Source organism: Eucyclogobius newberryi, unplaced genomic scaffold (assembly GCF_026437365.1).
Source record: "Eucyclogobius newberryi isolate DKJ021-1_F unplaced genomic scaffold, fEucNew1.0.hap1 SCAF_15, whole genome shotgun sequence".
Lineage (NCBI taxonomy): Eukaryota > Metazoa > Chordata > Actinopteri > Gobiiformes > Gobiidae > Eucyclogobius > Eucyclogobius newberryi.
In genome coordinates this window covers 34,698,169-34,721,382 of record NW_027315779.1, presented here as the reverse complement: position 1 = coordinate 34,721,382, position 23,214 = coordinate 34,698,169, and the positions used below count along the sequence as shown (strand labels likewise).

The 23,214-nt window shown below is 46.3% G+C and overlaps 1 protein-coding gene across 1 annotated transcript in view; it reads right to left on the bottom strand.

Annotated features, from left to right (window-relative positions):
• Nucleotides 1-5,794: 5,794 nt before the first annotated feature.
• Nucleotides 5,795-23,214, bottom strand: part of LOC140361268 (unconventional myosin-VIIa-like) — a 247,547-nt gene continuing 230,127 nt past the window's right edge. The window contains exons 42-48 of the mRNA XM_072447021.1: nt 20,011-20,098; nt 19,833-19,942; nt 16,567-16,752; nt 11,179-11,295; nt 10,582-10,665; nt 7,844-7,963; nt 5,795-6,326 (exon numbers count right to left, since the gene is read on the bottom strand). Coding sequence (XP_072303122.1) covers nt 6,234-6,326; nt 7,844-7,963; nt 10,582-10,665; nt 11,179-11,295; nt 16,567-16,752; nt 19,833-19,942; nt 20,011-20,098 — 798 coding nt within the window. The 3' untranslated portion in view covers nt 5,795-6,233. The remainder of the gene's footprint in view (nt 6,327-7,843; nt 7,964-10,581; nt 10,666-11,178; nt 11,296-16,566; nt 16,753-19,832; nt 19,943-20,010; nt 20,099-23,214) is intronic.

Below are 23,214 nucleotides of genomic sequence, written 5' to 3'. Positions count from 1 at the left end.
AATGCTGAAGATGCTTGTGAAGCACTGCTCTCCTGCACTTGTAGGCTGCAAACACAGCACCCACAGGCTCTCTTCCTCATCTCTGGTGACTTTAACCACGCTTCTCCCTCTTCTGTTCTACCAACATACACCCAGTATGTTACCTGCCCCACCAGAGAGAATAGAACATTGGACTTGTTTTTTGCCAACACCAAGGAGGCTTATTCTTCTTCCCCCCTCCCTCCCCTGGGCAGTTCGGACCACAACCTTGTACATCTGAGGCCTGTGTATGAACCCATCGTGCGCAGGCAGCCTGTGGTGTCCCGTGAGGTGAGGATGTGGTCTGCTGAGAGCGAGGAGGCTCTGAGGGACTGCTTCAGCACCACTGTCTGGACTGAGCTTTATGACCCACATGGGGAGGACATCAACACCATCACAGAGTGCATCACGGACTACATCAACTTCTGTTTCGAGAACATTGTTCCCTCCCGGACGGTGCGGTGTTTTCCAAACAACAAGCCATGGATTAACCGTGAACTGAAGGCTCTGCTGAAGGAGAAGAAGAGAGCCTTCAGGTCAGGGAACAAGGAGGAGCTGAGGACTGTGCAGAAGGAGCTGAGGAGGAAGATCAGGCAGGCTGAGGCCGGCTACAAGAGGAGGATGGAGGAGCAGCTGCAGCAAAAGAACATTCAGGGAGTGTGGAGGAGCCTGAAAACCATCTCGCGCTTCAAAATCCCCCCTGCCCAGACAGAGGGGGATCTACAGTTGGTGAATGATTTAAATGCTCACTTCTTGAGGTTTGATCGGTCACCCGCCCCCTGCACAGCTGCATGCTCCCTCTTCCACAGCTGGACAATGCCCTGCATCTGTTCCTCTTCGCTTATCTGCCCCGGACCATCAGCTCCCCACTTAGCCTGGACTCACCCATCCCCCCAGCACACGGTCCCCCTGCCAACCACTGACTGTCACAGCAGCACAGGTGAGGAGTGAGCTGAAGAGGATTAAAGTGAGGAAGGAGCAGGACCTGAGGCATCAGCCCCAGGCTCCTTAAGTCCTGCAGATGAACTGTGTGGAGTTATGGAGCATGTCTTCAACATGAGCCTGAAGCTGAGGGTGGTACCACAGGTCTGGAAGACCTCCTGTCTGGTACCTGTGCCTAAGACACCGCGCCCCAAAGACCTCAACAGCTTCAGGCCAGTGGCTCTCACGTCCCACCTGATGAAGACACTGGAGCGGCTGGTCCTGGACCACCTCCGCTCCACCGTGAGCTCAGCCATGGACCCGCTGCAGTTTGTATATCGGCTTGGCATCGGAGTGGAGGACGCCGTCATCTCCCTGCTGCACTGCTCTCTCTCTCACCTGGAAAAGCCTGGCAGCTCTGTGAGGATTCTGTTCTTCGATCTCTCCAGCGCCTTCAACACCTGCTCCTGAGGGACAAGCTGGAGACGGCTGGTGTGGAGTATGACCTGGTAGCGTGGATCCTGGACTACCTCACAGACCGACCCCAGTTTGTGAGAGCCCGGGACTGTGTGTCTGACAATCGGACCTGCAGTGTGGGGGCGCCCCAGGGCACTGTCCTTGCGCCCTTTCTCTTCACCCTTTACACTGCAGACTTCAGACATGACACGGACAGCTGTGTCCTGCAGAAGTTCTCTGACGACTCTGCCATCATCGGACTCATCACGGACGACGATGACGCGGAGTACAGAGGACTGGCGCAGGACTTTGTGGACTGGTGTCAGCGGAACCACCTCCTCATCAACGCGGGGAAGACCAAGGAGATGGTGGTGGATTTCCGCAGACGCCACCCCACTGCCCCCCTCACCAGTGAACATCCAGGGACGGGACATTGAGAGAGTCGACTCATACAAGGACCTGGTGTTCATCTGAACCACAAACTGGACTGGACTCATAACACAGACTGTACAGGAAGAGCCAGAGTCGGCTCTACTTCCTGAGGAGACTCAGGTCTTTTGGAGTGACAGGGCCACTCCTGAAGACCTTCTACGACTCTGTGGTGGCATCAGCCCTCCTGTATGGTGTGGCCTGCTGGAGCAGCAGCATCACAGAGAGGGAGAGGAAGAGGCTGGACAGAGTCATCAAGAAGTCCAGCTCCGTCCTGGGCTGTGCTCTGGACTCGGTGCAGGAGGTGGGGGACAGGAGGGTCCTGGCTAGATTCACATCTATGCTGGACCATGAGTCTCACCCCCTGCAGGACACTCTCTCCGCTCTGGAGAGCAGCTTCAGTGAGAGACTGATCCACCCTCGATGTGTGAAGGAAAGGTTCCGTAGGTCTTTCCTTCCTGCTGCTGTCAGACTTTATAACAAAAACTGTTAGTACTGAACACTCGCAATACTGACCTAACCTAATACTGATGTGCAATTCTGTCATATGTGCAATTACTGTGAAATTCATGTGTAATCTATGTGCTGTCGTGACACATATTCATGTGCAATTACTGTCGGGATCACATGCAATGGTATTTATTTATGTATTTATTTGTCTATGGGAGTTTTTATTTATTTATAGGAGATCTTCTACTGAAAGTGTTTTTCAGACTTCCTATAAGTGATCTGTTCTTCTGTATCTGCCTCTGTATCTTCCTGCGTTGCACCGATGAAATTTCCCCATGTGGGACAATAAAGGAATATCTTATCTTATCTTATCTTATTGTAACATGAGATATGTACTCATAAAGATGGTACACGGTAGTCTCACAGGTCAGCATCAGCAGCGGACCATGGGTGCGCCACAGGTCTTATTAGACTAACTTAAGATAAGATAAGATAAGCCTTTATTTGTCCACACAATGGGTAAATGTCGGTGTTGCAATGCAAGTAGATATAGAAGAAAAGAACAGATAACTTATAGGAAGTTTTTAAAAAAACACTCTTAACCTGTTACCATCCGCCTATTTCGCCCTGTGTACAATGGTTGGACCCAAATGGCATTGCTTATTAAAAGAGGATCTTACAGGCCTTCTAGTTTCTGCAGATGTGCACATGTCACACTGTCAGGGCTTCAGAACTTACACTACAGAGGCCCAAACATAAACAAAACATCCTTTTTTAGTCTCGCCTGAATATTGTCAATTTGTAATGGTCCTGAGCATGACATACTTCATTGTGTGCATATGCTGTTCACTGTACATGATGTTTATCTTGTTGACAACAACTGTGTAAAGTTTCAGATCTCTAGGAACAGGCATTTTGGTGCTGTTGACCTTTTTGTATCAAAAAGTATATTCGGAACAAGTGACTGTGCCAAACTGTTTTATTACAATTTTAGCTCCTCTATGATCATAAAACATACATTTTGATGTTTTGTAGGCCACTAATACCTATTATAACTGCTAAAAACAATGTATGTGAAAATGTGTAAATCAATTTCAAATCAACAGTTTCCTCTGAGGGCGACAGTGAAAAATGAATCAACAATGTCTGTGGTGGCGAGGGACGACATCCCAGGGTCCTCTGTCCTTAGACTCTCCTTCTCGGCCAGGAAAAACTACAAAAAAAAGATATGAGTTTACCCATGAATTTCCCATATCGAGGTGAACAAAAGGCTAACAAAATCAGAAAACGTGATGCATAAAATCGAGTCGCCGCATGCCGCAAAATCTGGCTCGACTGTCTTTGCGCGTGTGAATAGAGCAACCCTAAAACCCACCCACCGTTTGAAAGCTTGGCTCATTGGCTAGAATAATATGTCAATCAAATTGTTCTACATCATCTTAAGCCGACGCTATGTACATGTGAACAATATAAACGCGTGGTCGGCATTAGATCATACACTCATAAGTCACGGAAGTGGCCGAATTCAGTGGCCCTCGTGCCAGGCTGATTACATCATCATCTGGCCCAGCGGTTTGAACTACGGCGTGCCATGCTGTAGATTTTGGGTTCGATTCCGGCTCCGACCTTTAATATTTTTCGTGTTTACATATTTTAACCTATTGATTGCCTTGTCTCCTAACTACTTCAAAAACTTAGAGTTAGGGGTTAGGGGTTAAGGTTAGGGGTTAAGGTCAGGGGTTAGGGGTTAAGGTTAGTGTTAAGGGTTAGGGGTTAACCCTATTTTTTTGTATTGTGGTTTGGTCAGAAACAAAAAGCGCTCAACATTCAAGCACAAAACAAAATATACTATGTGTGAAGTGGAACAGACTGTAATGCAATGAAAAAAAGCTTTTTAGAGAGAAAATTGTTGCCTGTTCTGCAGCAGCGGGACCGAATTCGTCACTTCCGTGAGTTAGTGCTGACCATAAAAGCATGCGTCGGAAGCGGCGCATTTTTTCCCCCGAAGGCTGTAAAAAACAAACCCGTAGACAAAAAAAATGTGGATGGTCTTGTTCTGTAGGTAACAGTCTGAAGAAAAGGTCGATGCCAAACACCATCTTATAAGTCAAACAGGTCATTTGTTATGGACGGAGAAATTCACCGGACGAGCCTTAATCCTGACTATTGTCAAAGAAGAAAACTTTGTTTACTTAACAATATCTCGGATAATTTCAGGAAAAATACAAGTGGATATTGTTTTTCTGTGGATTATTACGGACAGAGCGATTCCACTTACTGAAGGATTGAACGTTGATGAGGCCGTCATAATTCGCAAAACAGGTGGGAAATTTAGAGGAAAAGTTGAGACTTTATGACAAACTATTGGTAATTGCTTCTTGAGGCATATTAATCAATGATGTATTAGTTTTGTTGAGAAAATAATCTTTAAAATTATGTATAACTTGCTGGAATTGACAACGAAAATTAAAGTGATGATGTAGTAGGACTTTTGAAGTATGGTTTTCGCTCGTGCGCGGCCGGGTGGGTGTGAACAGGTTAATAGAAAAACTCTTATAAACAAAACTCCTGTGGACAAAACCTCTCATATTCTTAACAAGGAATAGAGAAATAAAAAAATAAAAAAAGATAAAATAAAAATAATAAACATAAGACAAAATAATACTAATTACTAATACTTCTCAGTAATTCTGAGTTGGATTGTACTAAAACACAGCATTTTGAAGGTTAACATACAGAGAACACTGTCCCCTGAACAGTGCTTCTGCTGACATCTTTTTAGTTTGTCAAACGCTTGCGCTTCCTGCAAGAGCGTGGCCATTAACCAGTCAAAATGTATACATTAGCCCCGCCATTATATGGACTGCAGGGATCAAAGGGTGGGAAAAGTAGAGGCTTACTCTGACCTCAAAATATTACTCCAGTAGAAGTGCCAGAAATTAAGAGAGTACAAAAGTATTTGAGGAAACTACTATTACTGTCTTTGTAAGGACAGAATATTAAATAATACTCAACACTTGGTATTTTCAAAGGATGAACACAAAAATGAGACAAACTATTCGTATCTGAAAACGTAGTGAAAGAAAATGTCAAATTATGTACTCGAGTAAATATAACTGAGCATGAGAACTGCACATTTCAGATATAGTAAGAAAGAAACAAACAGCCATTTGTAAAATATTTATCAGTTTCTACAGACACAAATAATGACAAAAAAAATCTACATAATAACAAATCTAAATCTTACAAGAGGTTTCATATTGAAAATCATTTATACACTAAGGTAGCACAAAAAACTATGGAAATTTCAGTTTATCATTAATGTATCAACAAATAAAAGGGAAACATTATCACTATGACAACATTGGTGCTATGAAAGCTGTACAGTCAAGCTCTCTGGACAAGTTAAAGGCAAGAGGTGCTTCGAAAGACAGACAGGGATGAAACCAGCACACGCCCATACAAGTGGGTACCAGCAAACACTGTGTCGTAGCGGGCAGAAGCTCTGATCCAAAGGTCAGCGGTTCAAATCCCACTCTCACAGGTTGGTGGTGTGATTGCAGCTGCCTCAGGTGAATGCTGGCGTTGTGTCCTTGGGCAAGAAACTCAACTCGTCTCACCAAAGTTTCTGTGTGCACTAGTGTGTGAATGGGTGAGTGGTTCCTTGATGTAAAGCGCTTTGAGTGCCTTGATGGTGGATAAGCGCTACATCAATGTGACCATTTATGTGGGTACCAGCGCACACACCGGTACAAGTGGGTACCTACATGCCAGTACATGTAGGTACCTGTACCACCGTACACTCCCATACGCGTTGGTACCAGCACACTGGGTCCATGTGGGTATCAGCACATGTGGGTATCAGCACTAGTCCATTCATGTGGGTACCTACATGCCTGTACATGTTGGTACCTACACACAAAACATGTGGGTGCTTATGGGGGGGCAAGATGATGTGGTCATTTGGTGTTGCCACGGGCCGTTCTTTGTTTGGTCATGGTGGTCAACATCTGGCTGATGTACGACGTCAAGAGGTCGTCCATTTTGTAGCCCTGTGAAGGAGAGGAAGGGTCAGCGCAGTTAGACACACATTACTACAACTTAAATTCATTCTAAATATGAAACTGGCTCAGTATTGCTGTTAACAAGCCACTCAGATTTTGAGTGGCTTTAATTTAGTTACATTCCGGTTGTGGTAAGCCTCTTTGGGGCTGACTGACTAAGGTGTGGCTCCTATTTGGTGCCAACAATCACAAGCTTTGTAAAAGCAAATCATAGTCACTCAGATGAAGTGAGCATGTGTCTTGCTCAGAGACACCCCTCCCTTACAAACAGTACCAACTTTATACTACTTCATTCAACTTTTTCACGACTGCACGGCCCGAGATAGAGTTGTGTCCCGTTTGGCTTTTATGTTCAGAGTGATGTGGGGAATAAGTGTGCCAAATTTTAACTGTTCATGATACATTTTTTTAATCCCATTCAAAACGCCTGTAAACCAAAACGCATCCAAGTCTATGGCAGTGGATGGTAGGTTGCCACGGTAAAATGCTTGCAGCTAGCTCACTAGCATATCCGCCCCTGGATACAATTTTAATAAGTACCTCGCCGGGACAATTCTCGTCCTTCGGCTCAGGCCTAATAACGGAAACTATTTTTTTTGTCCATTTTTTCCCGCTATGAAAAACTCAAGCTAGAGTCACATAATTTTGTCGCATTGTGCCATCTGAGATACAGTTATGTCCCCACTGGCTTTTATGTTCAGAGTGATGTGGAGAATAAGTGTGCCAAATTTAAACTGTTAATGACAAAATATTTTCATTCCATTCAAGATGCCTGTAAACCAGAACGCATGTAAGTCTGTGGTAGTGTTTGTCAACTTGCCACGGTAACATGCTTGCAGCTAGAGGTATGACGTCATTGGCTTTTTTGTTTAGAATGGCAAGATATGAAGATGAAGAAGTTTGTTATCTTAAGTTCAGGAGCAGGTCCTGAACACCTCTTTTACACCCCTTCCTGCAGCTAAACTAATTCGGCATCCAGGTCATACACATCAGCGTTCGTGACTTCGTGCCCCTCCCTCCCACCCTCTTCTAATTATAATTCTAACTTATGTAGGAGTTCTGTATCCTTCTCCTGTAATGCACCTTAATGCCAAATGATAAACCGAGTTCAGAGGTTTTAACGCTGTTTCTGTAAAATGAAAATATACAATATCACCAAAATCCAGAACTGACAGAAATGTAGCCTGGATTAACTGCTTTTTACAATTAAGAGGAAAACACGTTTTGGACTCCATCAATGTGGGCTCATAATATCATTGTTTACTTGTCCTGACATGAGGTACATTTGTACCAATTTCATAACTGTAATATATTTAGAAATTTTAGGTAGTGCTAGCGAGTCATTTTGCCTCATTAATTATTTTAGACACCAAAAAAACCTTTTTGCACCAATCGTAAATTTTGGATTAAAAAAAAAAATGTTCACCATAATTTTCAGGGGGTCAACAGGTCACAAGTCACGTGACTGAAACACATGTATAGTGTGATGTGCATGCGGGTCTCACCAGTGAGGTCTCACAGAGCAGCTTACTCCCCCGCAGTAGGTTGCCAATGGTGATGTGGAAGTAGGTGTTCCCACTGCTCCAGTTTGAGATCTTAGTGAAGAGGTGAGTGGTCAGGACGTCCTGTAGGGGCACATGAATGTGAAGATGGACCTCTGGAAAGCTACAACATATATTTGGTTTTACACAGCCATATAAGAGCAGTTTCCACATGAGAAGTTCGAATGGCAGTTCACATATGTTTAGTGTTTGGCAATTAGGCAGGTTGATTGCTAGTTGTAGCGAATATACCTAAAAAAGAGGGGACGGAACCGTTCAGACTTCCTTGTCTCCTTCTACACTACAGCTTTACAGACAAGGACTACTGTAAATCTCCATCACATGGGACAGGCAGCATTATCTCTGAAATGGGGTTTCCAAGCTCCAAGGAAGGAGAGATCACCTCAAACCATGTGGCCATTATGATACATGAAATTAAAAGTGGAATGCAGCATGATATGGCATTGGATCCTTCATTGGGAATGGTCTTTGCCCTACGTTTTGATCATTTCCATGATCAGGTTTTCGGTTTGGTTGTTTTTAGCATGAACCCCTTTTGTTTTCCATGTCATCCATTCATTTCCGTCCATCCATTCATTCATTTCCTGTTTTTGTAGTTCCTGCATTTGTATGTTGTGTTTGACCAGAGAGTTTAAAGCTCTTAAACCCGTGAAAAGCCCTTAACCATCAGAACCAAAACTCCTGGCTGTCTTGGCTGACAAGTCTCTGCAACATGGCATGGTGGTCGGGGACAGTGTCTCTGGACTGGCAGACCGGGGTGGTGGTCCCTCTGTTTAAGAAGGGGGACCAGAGGGTGTGTTCCAACTACAGAGGGATCACACTCCTCAGCCTCCATAAGGTATATTCCAAGGTACTGGAGAAGAATCCGACAAATAGTCGAAACCCCCCTTTATTCAGGGCTGTCCGGTCCCTGTATGACCGGAGCAGGAGCTGTGTTTGCATTGCCGGCAGTAAGTCAGACCTGTTCCCAGTGCATGTTGGACTCCTCAGGGCTGCCCTTTGTCACCGGTTCTGTTTATTGTTTTTATGGACAGAATTTCTAGGCGCAGTCAGGGGCCAGAGGGTGTGGTCAGGGGTCGGAGGGTGTGGTCAGGGGTCGGAGGGTGTGGTCAGGGGTCGGAGGGTGTGGTCAGGGGCCGGAGGGTGTGGTCAGGGGTCGGAATGTGTGGTCAGGGGTCGGAGGGTGTGGTCAGGGGTCGGAGAGTGTCCGGTTTGGGGACCACAGGATCTCATCTCTGCTGTTTGCAGACGATGTTGTCCTGATGGCTCCATCAAAGCCGGACCTGCAGCTGCACTGGGACGGTTTGAGCCGAGTGTGAAGCGTCTGGGATGAGAATCAGCTCCAAATCAGAGGTCATGGTTCTCGACTGGAAAAAGGTGTCTTGCCCTCTCCAGGTGGGTGGGGGATCTCGGGGTCTTGTTCACGAGTGAGGGGAGGATGGAACAGGAGATTGACAGGCGGATCAGTGCAGTGGCTGCATCGGACTGTTGTGGTAAAAAAGGAGTTGACAAAGCTCTCAATTTACTGGTCAATCTACGTTCTGACCTCACCTATGGTCATGAGCTTTGGGTGATGACTGAAAGGACAAGATTGCAGATACAAGCGGTCAAAATTTGTTTCCTCCGCCGGGTGACTGGGCGCTCCCTTAGAGATAAGGTGAGGAGCTCAGTCACACGGGGGGAGCTCAGAGTAGAGCCTCTTCTCCTCCAGCTGAATTGGCTCGGGCATCTGTTCCGGAGCCTCCTGGGCGCCTCCCTGGGGAGGTGTTTTGGGCATGTCCCACCGGGAAGATGGCCAAGGGAAGACCCAGGACACACTGGAGAGACTATGTCTCTCAGCTGGCCTGGGAACGCCTCGGGATCCTCCCGGAGGAGTTGGAAGAGGTGTCTGGGGAGTGGGAAGTCTGAGAGTCCCTGCTTAGACTGCTGCCCCCGTGACCCGGCCCCGGATAAAGCGGCAGAAAATGAATGGATGGATGTGGGAAAGAGAGTGTGGTTTTGTTTTGGCTGATGATGAATGGGAAAATATGTATATATCCAAGTGGAGGGAATTCTGTTGGAAAAGCGTGACAAGTTTTTTGTGACACCATGTCAAACCAACTGTTGGAGAAACTATGGATGGACTATGGAAATGAAGCCATTTCCATGTGTTTTGGGACTGTCCTGTTGCTCAGAAATCTTGGACTGAAATCAACAATGACCTGCAGAATATTTGTGACTTTGCCATTCCCTTTGATCTCAGAACTATACATTTGGGCCTTAGAGCCCATGGACACAACCAATGGATATATTTGGAGCATGCTTTTGACGGCAGGGAAGGAATCAGTCTTTACGACGGTCTTTATAATGGACATGCGGAAAATGGAACAAAATCACATTCAGACTCAATCTGGAAATTGACCAATTTAACCGACTTTGAACAAAGTATGTTTTTAGAGTCCTCAAATGACATGTATTTTGAATCACGTACAAAAATATCTCAACACCAAACTAATTGGAAGTTTATTGATAGGAAAGTGTTGGTAAATGTTAAATAAGTAGCAGAATGGTTATTCAAAAGAAGAAATTGATTAAAGATAAATAAATATTGGGTAATATTGAATTAAACACGTACAAGTATGTACTATGTGCTGAAATAACATACTATTAACACGTATCTGAGCGGAAGGTGTGGACCTGACCTTGGTTTTGGGGTCGATGAGGCTGACTCCATGTTTGTTGATGGCGATCAGCAGCGTCTCAGGGTAGTTTGGGTCCGTTGTTTGCTACAACACGGAAAAAGATCGTGGTAATGATAAAAAACTAATAGTTTTTGTAATGTTTTAAAAACTGAAACATGAAAGAATTAATAAGTCCAAACACAGATCATCTTTATGGACCCAATTCCGAATAATAATTAAATAAAGATAGTAAAATGGATAATAATATAGATAATAAAGATGTTTTCTGTTTGTGAAATATCAGTTTGAAACATTTTCTGACATTTACTTCCTTAAATGTAAGAAAAGAAAGTTTGAAAAAATGTCCGTCATAAATCAGGCTTAGAATTTGATATTAACAAATCCGTCAAAATGGAGATATGTTTCATGTGCGTATGTCATATCATATCTTTAAGTCTCTAGTTTTAATTCACAATGTCCCATATCAATCTATGGATACAGATTGGGCAGTTTATTTATTGATTATTGATTTATTGATTGCTTTAATAGGCACAGATTTATCAAACTAGATGAACATTTCCAAATGAAAGCTCATGAGAGCAAAGAATGTGAAAAGACCTTGACTTCAAAGAAGGCGGAGCCAAAGGTCGGCCACTTGTAGATGATTTTGAGGAAGGAGAGTTTGGCCTCCTCTGGAGTCTTCCCCGAGTGTTTGATGTGCAGAGACATGATGCTCTGCAACAAGGACACACACACTGAAGAGTTAAGACATGATGCTCTGCAACAAGGACACACACACTGAAGAGTTAAGACATGATGCTCTGCAACAAGGACACACACACTGAAGAGTTAAGACATGATGCTCTGCAACAAGGACACACACACTGAAGAGTTAAGACATGATGCTCTGCAACAAGGACACACACACTGAAGAGTTAAGACATGATGCTCTGCAACAAGGACACACACACTGAAGAGTTAAGACATGATGCTCTGCAACAAGGACACACACACTGAAGAGTTAAGACATGATGCTCTGCAACAAGGACACACACACTGAAGAGTTACATACTTATGTTACAACACAAGAATGCAGCTCCTTTATGAACTTTAACGTGGCGGTCACTGGACATTTCACTTTTCCGAGGCCCCATCAATAAATTCCTACTTTATGTTGCAAGTTTAAGGCCCGGAATTATTCTGGGGATCGTCCCCAGAGAATACTCTTTGTTTTATTTCTTGCTCGTAGGCTCTGACTGGACAGTGCAGACTGGGGAATGACCTGTGGTACAAGGTCGAGAGCCAGATTCAGACTCTCCACTTCATCTGTCCAGGAGTTTTCCTCTGCAGAAAAACATTCAGTTGAAGATCTCTCTCTCCTCTGTCTCTCCTCTGTCTCTCCTCTGTCTCTCCTCTGTCCCTCCTCTGTCTCCCCTCTGTCTCTCCTCTGTCTCTCCTCTGTCCCCCCTCTGTCTCTCCTCTGTCCCTCCTCTGTCTCCCCTCTGTCTCTCCTCTGTCCCCCCTCTGTCTCTCCTCTGTCTCCCCTCTGTCTCTCCTCTGTCTCCCCTCTGTCTCCCCTCCATCTCCCCTCTGTCCCCCTTCTGTCTCCCCTCTGTCCCCCCTCCGTCTCCCCTCCGTCCCCCCTCTGTCTCCCCTCTGTCCCTCCTCTGTCCCCCCTCTGTCTCTCCTCTATCTCTCCTCTATCTCTCCTCTGTCTCTCCTCTGTCCCTCCTCTGTCCCCCCTCCGTCTCCCCTCTGTCCCCCTTCTGTCTCCCCTCTGTCCCCCCTCCGTCTCCCCTCTGTCCCCCCTCTATCTCTCCTCTGTTTCCCCTCTGTCTCCCCTCTGTCCCCCTTCTGTCTCCCCTCTGTCCCCCCTCCGTCTCCCCTCCGTCCCCCCTCTGTCTCCCCTCTGTCCCCCCTCCGTCTCCCCTCCGTCCCCCTTCTGTCTCCCCTCTGTCCCCCCTCTGTCTCCCCTCTGTCCCCCCTCTATCTCTCCTCTGTCTCCCCTCTGTCTCCTCTCTGTCCCTCCTCTGTCTCCCCTCTGTCTCCCCTCTGTCTCCCCTCTGTCCCCCTTCTGTCCCTCCTCTGTCTCTCCTCTATCTCTCCTCTGTCCCTCCTCTGTCCCCCCTCTATCTCTCCTCTGTCTCCCCTCTGTCCCTCCTCTCTCCCCCTCTGTCCCTCCTCTGTCCCTCCTCTGTCTCCCCTCTGTCTCCCCTCTGTCCCTCCTCTCTCCCCCTCTGTCCCTCCTCTGCCCCCCCTCTATCTCTCCTCTGTCTCTCCTCTGTCCCTCCTCTGTCCCCCCTCTGTCTCCCCTTCTGTCCCTCCTCTGTCTCCCCTCTGTCCCTCCTCTGTCCCTCCTCTGTCTCCCCTCTGTCTCCCCTCTGTCCCTCCTCTCTCCCTCCTCTGTCCCCCCTCTGTCTCCCCTCTGTCTCTCCTCTGTCCCCCCTCTCTCCCTCCTCTGTCCCTCCTCTCTCCCTCCTCTGTCCCTCCTCTGTCTCTCCTCTGTCCCCCCTCTGTCTCTCCTCTGTCCCTCCTCTCTCTCCCCTCTGTCCCTCCTCTCTCCCTCCTCTGTCCCCCCCTCTGTCCCTCCTCTGTCCCTCCTCTGTCTCTCCTCTGTCTCTCCTCTGTCACCCCTCTGTCCCTCCTCTGTCCCTCCTCTGTCTCTCCTCTGTCTCTCCTCTGTCCCCCCTCTGTCCCTCCTCTGTCCCTCCTCTGTCCCTCCTCTGTCTCTCCTCTCTCTCCCCTCTGTCCCCCCTCTTTCCCTCCTCTCTCCCTCCTCTGTCCCCCCCTCTGTCCCTCCTCTGTCCCTCCTCTGTCCCTCCTCTGTCTCTCCTCTGTCCCCCCTCTGTCCCTCCTCTGTCCCTCCTCTGTCCCTCCTCTGTCTCTCCTCTGTCCCCCCTCTGTCCCTCCTCTGTCCCCCCTCTGTCCCTCCTCTGTCCCTCCTCTCTCTCCCCTCTGTCCCCCCTCTTTCCCTCCCCTCTCCCTCCTCTGTCCCCCCCTCTGTCCCTCCTCTGTCCCTCCTCTGTCCCTCCTCTGTCTCTCCTCTGTCTCTCCTCTGTCACCCCTCTGTCCCTCCTCTGTCCCTCCTCTGTCTCTCCTCTGTCTCTCCTCTGTCCCCCCTCTGTCCCTCCTCTGTCCCTCCTCTGTCCCTCCTCTGTCTATCCTCTGTCCTCTGTCACATGCACAGTGGAGAAGTTGTGGAGAAAGTGGCTTTGTTGGAGGCGATGGGCCCCGGGGCCCGTCTGGGACCCACAGATACTTCAGAGCTGAGCAGAGTTGAGTCAATATCATTATTTTCTCCAGGAGTCGTGAGTATTTGTTTTTCTTATTGTTACGGGGTCAGTTTTGGGTCGACTTCAGGGTCGTGAGTAGCACGTCACTGATTGGCTGCTGCATCTACCGCAAAAATGTGGAGCTTTGTTCAACTTTTCTGCGTCGATCGCTTCACAACGCGCCGCATTCAACGCCGAAAACACAGGATTCACGTCGCAAACATGCTGGATGCCCAAGTCCAAGTCCACATAGACTTTGAACGTAAACTGGACGCGTTGGACGTAACGGTGTGAACGCTGCTTAACGCAAGAGCCGGAGCCGGAGCCGGAGCCGGAGCCGGAGCCGGAGCCGGAGCCGGAGCCGGAGCCAGGAGAGCACTCAGGCTCATGTGTCATGTCTTCAGCTTCATTCACAAACCAGAGAAAGTGTCACAGTTTGTGACACTTTAAAGGTTAATGCGCAAATCCATCTTTTGTTCTTTTATTTCATCAAACATTCATATTTTTGGAGGCTGTTGCAGGGCAGGACATTCTTTATCACCAGAAACAGTTTGAGAAGCTCTACTGTGACCTACAGAGCTACACAGCACAGGCCTACAGGCCTGTAGTTCTGTAGGTCTGTAGGCCTGTAGGTCTGTAGTTTTGTAGGCCGGTAGTTCTGTAGGTCTGTAGGTATGTAGTTCTGTAGGTCTGTAGTTATGTAGGTCTGTAGACCTGTAGTTCTGTAGGCCTGTAGTTCTGTAGGTCTGTAGTTCTGTAGGTCTGTAGGTCTGTAGGCCTGTAGTTCTGTAGGTCTGTAGGCCTGTAGTTCTGTAGGTCTGTAGTTCTGTAGGTCTGTAGGCCTGTAGTTCTGTAGGTCTGTAGGCCTGTAGGCCTGTAGGTCTGTAGGTCTGTAGGGCCCTCCTCATGCTTCAGCCTGAAAATAAAGAAAATAAAAAGAACGGTGCCAAAGCGAGTGATCCGGTCTGAGATCAACGAAGACGTGTCCAGTTAAGTCCAAGTCATTTTAGTTTAAGTCATAAAAGCTGGTTTATGGACCAAGATGCACCTGCCGCTCCCTGGACCTGCCGCTCCCTGGACCTGCCGCTCCCTGGACCTGCCGCTCCCTGGACCCCTTTGGCTTGTGAATGTTCATGTCATTTGTGCCGGTGAAATCCTGGTTAAAGGTTGAATGGACCAATTTTTTGGCACAAATCTGAGTCTTATTTCCTCGTGGCCGATTTGTCCTGCCACGTGTCAATCATAAAACGCACCTGTCGTTCACCTGCAGCCGCGTCAGGCTCGTCCCCGCGTTTAAGCGTGCCTAAGTGCATGGATCTATCATAATATAGTTCCCTCAGTGTACGGGGCAAAATGAAGACGGAGAAAGACAGTTGGAGCTGAAGCAGAAGTGGACAGAAATCTACAGGAGACGAGAGATGTGATGTGATCCATCGCGCTAATAAACAAACACACGTGTGTGTTGTATCAGTCCACACGGGGGAGTGGCATGCGCACGGGGGAGTGGCATGAGCACGGGGGAGTGGCATGAGCACGGGGGAGTGGCATGAGCACGGGGGAGTGGCATGTGCACGGGGGAGTGGCATGTGCACGGGGGAGTGGCATGAGCACGGGGGAGTGGCATGAGCACGGGGGAGTGGCATGTGCACGGGGGAGTGGCATGTGCACGGGGGAGTGGCATGAGCACGGGGGAGTGGCATGAGCACGGGGGAGTGGCATGTGCACTTCTGCCTGCGTTCTCAAATCGCCGAAAAATTGTCCATACCGCCTTTAATCATGTGCAATACTGTCACAATCATGTGCAATTAAGGCCATATTCAGGTGCATATAACTAATGTAAATAAGAGTGTTTAATTTACCATTATTAATATTATTTAGTCTTATGCCAGCTATTTTTACTTTACTTTATTTTATTATAATTTACTTTATTTTATTATTATTTTATTTCATTTTTATATTTGTCTTTTTAATTAATATATATTTTTCCCCCTCCATTCCCTATTAAGATAAGAGATGAGTTTTGTTAATAAGAGTTTTTGGTTTTGTTCATAAGAGTTTTATAAAGAGTGTTAATAATCTGTCCTTTTCCTCTGGATCTACTGCAGTGCAACAACCACATGTCCCATGTGTGGACAACATGTCCCATGTGTGGACAACATGTCCATGTGTGGACAACATGTCCATGTGTGGACAACATGTCCCATGTGTGGACAATAAAGGAATATCTCATCTTATCTGTTTGAACACTTTTGACCACAAACACATGGTGATTGTCTCTGACTAAACCTTGTCCATGACAATGGGACATAAACCTTGTCCATGACAATGGGACATAAACCTTGTCCATGACAATGGGACATGAACCTTGTCCATGACAATGGGACATAAACCTTGTCCATGACAATGGGACATAAACCTTGTCCATGACAATGGGACATAAACCTTGTTCATGACAATGGGACATAAACCTTGTCCATGACAATGGGACATAAACCTTGTCCATGACAATGGGACATGAACCTTGTCCATGACAATGGGACATAAACCTTGTCCATGACAATGGGACATAAACCTTGTCCATGACAATGGGACATAAACCTTGTTCATGACAATGGGACATGAACCTTGTTCATGACAATGGGACATAGTCAGAGTCCATCTGCTCAGATGTCCCCGGGGACAGTGTCAGTGGTTGTGGTCATTTCTGACTGTACTGGTCTGAGGGTGTGCTGACCCTCTTCCAGTCGTCCGGGGACAGCAGTCGGACCATGTCTTGTGGCACCAGCTCCTTCAGGACTTTGGACAGGTTGTTGAAGTGGCTCTTGTCCTCTTGGTGCTTGACTCTGTAGACGAGCGCCGCCAGATGCAACACGTCCTCGCGGCTGCACTTGTGGTAACCACGGAGATACTTCGGCAGCTCCTGACAACACACAAGAAATGTCACTTACTTTGCTCTTCTTGTCTTTGAGTGTGACAAAAAATATAATTGTGATGATGTAATGATCTGATCGTACATTCTTTGGGTGACAAATTTGTCCATAAAATGTTGCTTTATCTTCACTCTAAAAATAATCAGTTGCTATGTTAAAAGTTGCAAACTGGTTACAAAGTTCCCTCACTGCATTGTCCACTTTCTGCACCACATCTGTCCATTCAACTGTACATTTGTTGTGTACATCGCAGACTTTATATGGCAGGTCGTTTTATCATTGTTTTATGTTGCTCCAAATCACCAAGACAAGTTCCAATGTTTGTGAATTCTGTTCATTGACAATGACAATAAACCTTTTCTGATTCTGATGAAAACAGTTTGGACACCCCCTGGTTAAGGGTCGCCTGGTTCACGCCAGATTGATGTATCACTCTGAATTGAGTTCTGTTCCACTCTGGACAGACTCTCAGTCGGGAAAAGGAGTACGTCATGACCAATGTTTAAATCTGATCTGAATCTGAGCCGCTGACTCCTCCCCCATTCTCGTAGACACAAAGCGTTTCAATGTGCATATTTTTAAAAGACAAAACAGTCCGTAAATCTGCTAAAATAGGGTAAGTACGTCTGTCAGTGTCGCCATGTTCTTCTGTATCTTCCTGCGTTGCACCAATGAAATTTCCCCATGTGGGACAATAAAGGAATATCTTATCTTATCTTATCTTATGTTTAGGTTCATCCAACATTGGCTCAAACCGAGCAGCACGAGCTCGACCAGATTCATTATTGCGATATTTGGAGAATCGATCTGGCCAGGTGAGGTTTAGGACAGGGTAATAATATAATTTTTTACATGTCCTGACATGTTTTATGCCAAGTTTCATCCATCATTACTATTTGTTTCCGTCAGAACTTCCATTGGACCATGAGGAAGTGCTACTGAGCCATCTTTCAGGATCAACTCTTCTTAAAGTCTTCTTGTGGAACATTCAGGCAAAGCAATAACAACTCCATCGAGTAAAGGCCCCTCTACCAGGGCCGGCCCAGCCTATAAGCGAACAAAGCAGCCGCATAGGGCCCCGAGGCGTTAATAGGGCCCCCAATCTGGCAACCCGTCTTATGCGAAGTGCAAGCGCAGCGTGCGCCACTAGTGTAGTAGCGCTGCTGGCGCTGCAGCGCACACAGCTGTAACATATAACACACAAACCGCATTTATTTGTAATGACAATCTGGCAACCAAGACACCAAACCTGCGCTGATTGGGCAACTTCATTGTGCGCGAGGAGAAGAGCAAAACATAAACACAACACAACGTGGTCCTCATGTCCAGAGGAATATATCTCCTGGTGCCAAAAAACGAAAGAAGAAACTTCTTGATGATGTAAAGAAACTGCAAACTCAACAACACTCTCCAGGTTTTGAACTTCTCTTACAAAGAGACGGTTAATGCTGCTGTTTGAAACAACACGAGTCTGTCACGTTCGCTCAGGCTGGAGGCGACGAGAGCTCTGCCCCGCGCACAATATGTGTCTGAATGAAAGATAATGAGCTTCACATTGACACCAGCCCCGTAGTGTCAGCTGCAGGTGAGGCCGGTGAGGGGCCTCTATGGCCCGGGTCACTAAGAGGCGGAGATCCGGTCCGGACGAGCGCCGTCTCGTCCAGAACCTCTGATGTGAGACTTTGGAGTGAACAGTGTGCGGCCCCTGTCCCGGGCCCCTGTCCCGGGCCCCTGTCCCGGGCCCCTGTCCCGGGCCCCTGTGCAGCCTCAGTTAGAGATGAGCGGGTTTGAGTTTGCGTCCCCGCTCTCACATCACCATGTGTGAGATCAATCGTGACTCGTGATGTCTGTTTGACTTTGACTTCTTAACGTGCAATGAGAGGAACGTAAAGGTTTATGCATCAGCCAATCACATCGCAGCATTGTTTCATGCAGGAGTCCAGTGTGTGATGTTCTGATCAGAACAAACATTTATATAGTAATCCACTTTTAATAGAGCAATAGAACATTTCAATTTATTTAAAAAGCATCATTAGACTATTTGTTATAAATTATAATAAATTGATAGTGAAAAATAACCAGACATATTATGATTGCGTCTGTTATAGAATAATACTATATATTTTTCTATAAAAGTGGCAAAGTTGCAGAAACACAGTCTCTTCACTATAGCTAGGTTTGGACCTTCACTTCTCGTTCTGTTCATTCTCTGGGAATAACATGTTTGTTTTATCAGTGTCAATTGTTAATCAAGCAATGCTTATGCCATTTGTTTAATTGAATATAACTTGTTTTGTCACTTTAGCAAGAAGGAACAGTTGGGAGCAGTAAAAGATACATTTGTAAGGATAACTATTAATTTTACATTTTCAGTTAAAATTAATCAATTTGATCATAATTATTTTTCATAGCCAATATTGTATTGAGTAATTAAGTACACTAATGTATTAATAACTGGCTTTAGTCATTTTCTCCTGGCACAGTTTCATCACATCATCATTTTATAGCATTACAACCTCGACATTTTACTCTTACTTTAGCGGCTGGACCACATTAAAATGCAGCAGAAGACCCAAAAAAGGTCTGAAAATCTCTGGGGGAGGGCCCCCAGACCCCCCTGTTCTTTAATTTAAACTGCTAATGTGCTAATGTGGCTGTCGACCCTTAACGCCCACAAATACACCCAAAAACGTATCTGGGACGTGTGTTATTTGTACAAGGAGTAGAGGTGATGTCAGCGGAATACCAAGTTGCATTGTGGGATTTAAGTTATCAATATTTGAGCTTGTGAGGTGCTGAGAATAAACTAACTGACAAACGGATGCCCTGGAGTTTAGGTGCGCTTTGTTTGCGTTGAAGAAAGTTCCCATATGTGAATTGTTTACTGACAATGGCAATAAAACTGATTCTGATGACGTGGTGAGGGCCCCCCAATTTTTTTTCCGCTTAGGGCCCCCTGAAGGCTTGGGCCGGCCCTGCCCTCTACACTAGAAATGTTATGTACATTGTTTAATCATTTACTGAGTGTTGGGGAGGAAGAGTTCTACAGCTGTGTGAAACCTGGCAGGACCTGGTAGTAGTGGAAGATGGAGTCAGCCATGGCGTCCTTCCCTGGAGCGGTGTTGGTCCAGAGCTTCTTCATAAAGAACACTTGGTAGGTTAGCGCCGGCGCCTGAGCTCCTGCAATGACAGAAGAATTAGCATGTCTACAATAACAGAAGTATTATTCTGGAAATGTATATACGCACCGTCTTTTACATGGCGGGCCTTCTTGATCCAGTCAGTCAGGTGTCGCACAAAGTCAAAGAAGAAGTCTCCATCTGGGACGCTGATCACCTGCGGTGCACACATGCATTTTATTATCTTGAAATAGAGAAGCAAACAAAATGATCGTGGGAGAACTTTAAATAGAAGTGATGCTCTCATCTCTCAGTACATCTATGTAGATCAGTCTGGTCTCATCTCCGTGACGACAGGTGGATTAGCCAATAAGGAACATGCGATGACACAAATATGGCTGTTTATGAGGAACATATTAAAACTACAACAGGGACAAAGGGCCCTTAACCCTTCTGACCGTGGAAGGGGACAGCTGCCAATCAAAGGTGTCACGTGGGAGAGAAATGTTTTCGTTCCATTATAACTTTTCACAGGACGCACTAGAGCCATAAATATATATTTAAGTGCAATTCACACACAATTATGTCCAAATTATCAAAAAACACAAACATTACACCAGATTCTTCCAACGATATTTGCAAAATGTACAAGTCTCATTTGTCCAGGAGTGTTATAGATTTAAATAGATTCAAATGTTGTCATCTGGACACGGACGTTTCGACTTTCATTCAAAATCATTCTCAATCTGCAAACCTGCTTTGAGAACTCTGGAATAATCCCACTGGGTGGAACCTCCGGATCTGTTTTGTTAATCTGTTTCTTTACACTAAGTGTTCACCTGAAACACATATTTGTTACCATAACCATAACAGCCTATGGCCAGAAATCCTATTATGTGCTGACTGCAGCTCCCACATCACCGATGAGTACCTGATTAGCATATGACTGAGTGCTTTCCTGACCATGGCCTCAGAATGCTGCTCAAAATACATTGCTCAAATCAATTTCAGATCAATGTTGAACTGTAAAGTCGCTTTTCAGCGTTCGACTGCTGGTGGCCTCAAAACATGGTTTTTCGTGACTGAGGCTTTAGTGACACCAGTGTTCAGGGTCAAGGCAGATAAAGACTGCATCAGATTCTTACCCAACAATACCAAAAAGTCACATTTCTGAGAAGCTGAAGAGTAAACACATGCTACAAATAAACAAATAAATAAGCATAAGATGCTACAAATGAGCCATATCACTTTTAGTTATAAATGAATGAGTGATTATATTATATTATATATAACATAGACCTTTTAGCTCCAACTCAAACACGGCTTCAACACCAGGGTTATGTGACTATGAGTCCACTCCACTCTGTGTCTCACACTCTGTGTCTCACACTCTGTGTCTCACACTCTGTGTCTCACACTCTGTGTCTCACACTCTGTGTCTCACACTCTGTCTCACACTCTGTGTCTCACACTCTGTGTCTCACACTCTGTGTCTCACACTCTGCTACTCCTGAGCCCTGAAACTTACAAGTAGGTGCGGTGTGTGATTATAACATCGATCTTCAAGCTCTAACCCACCCATGTTAACCCCACCCACCCATGTTAACAACACCCACCCATGTTAACCCCACCCACCCATGTTAACAACACCCACCCATGTTAACCCCACCCACCCATGTTAACCCCACCCACCCATGTTAACCCCACCCACCCATATTAACCCCACCCACCCATGTTAACAACACCCACCCATGTTAACCCCACCCACCCATGTTAACAACACCCACCCATGTTAACCCCACCCACCCATGTTAACCCCACCCACCCATGTTAACAACACCCACCCATGTTAACCCCACCCACCCATGTTAACCCCACCCACCCATGTTAACCCCACCCACCCATATTAACCCCACCCACCCATGTTAACAACACCCACCCATGTTAACAACACCCACCCATGTTACCCCCACCCACCCATGTTAACCCCACCCACCCATGTTAACAACACCCACCCATGTTAACCCCACCCACCCATGTTAACCCCACCCACCCATGTTGACCACACCCACCCATGTTACCCCCACCCACCCATGTTAACCCCACCCACCCATGTTAACAACACCCACCCATGTTACCCCCACCCACCCATGTTACCCCCACCCACCCATGTTAACCCCACCCACCCATGTTAACAACACCCACCCATGTTAACCCCACCCACCCATGTTAACAACACCCACCCATGTTAACCCCACCCACCCATGTTAACCCCACCCACCCATGTTGACCACACCCACCCATGTTAACAACACCCACCCATGTTAACCCCACCCACCCATGTTAACCCCACCCACCCATGTTAACAACACCCACCCATGTTAACCCCACCCACCCATATTAACCCCACCCACCCATGTTAACCCCACCCACCCATGTTAACCTTCAGACCTCCAGGAGCACAGAGGTGGGCGGGGCAGTGATCTCACACTCAAGCGACTCATGAGTCCTGAAACTAACAATGCATTTCACTCATTTAAAGCCTCATGTGTCAATCACATGTCAAAATATGAGAAAACAAAAATGAGTTTTGTTCAAAGTTATCCACCGATCAAACTTAGGTTTATCCTGGGATAAAGTCGTTATTGCTGGAGTTTTCAATAATGAACGTGAGTGATCATTCTCTCAGTAATTCTCTCAGCGCCTTGTTAGACAGCATTGGTTTGGCTCATAAGCAGACTCTGGATCTGGAACAGAGATTAGTGACCTCATTGTCCTCCCTCAAAACTCTATATTGTCAGATCATTTCCTTTCAGTTTATTCTTAAAGATCATCAGCCACAGAATAAAGTTATAATGAAAAGGAAAATATCCCAAAAAATGATCTCAAAATTCAAAGAAATAATAGAGCCAATATTCAGTGACATGTCATGTGACAGGTGCAGTGACAGGTGCAGTGACATGTCATGTGATCCTGCTGAGAACAGTTTTAGTCCCAGTATAAGTGATCAATTTGTCGACTTGACCATGAATTCTCTGAAGTCTGCTCTTGACGTTGCAGCTCCGTTAAAACAGAAGGTCATTAGGTCAAAGCGCCTCCTCCTGGTACAACCAAGAACTGCGTTCACATAAACAAAGTTAGAAAGTCGCTCTCTCACAGAAGAACCCGTAAAAGCAGGAAAAGCTGCTTCTGTCCTATCAGCAGCTCTGTTTGAGGCCCAAACCAGAGACTATTCACATCTAATAGAAGTCAACTAAAGTAACACTAGATTTATTTTCAGCACTGTAACCATGGTAACAAACTGTCACAGCAGTAGAGCCCTCACTCCCAGCT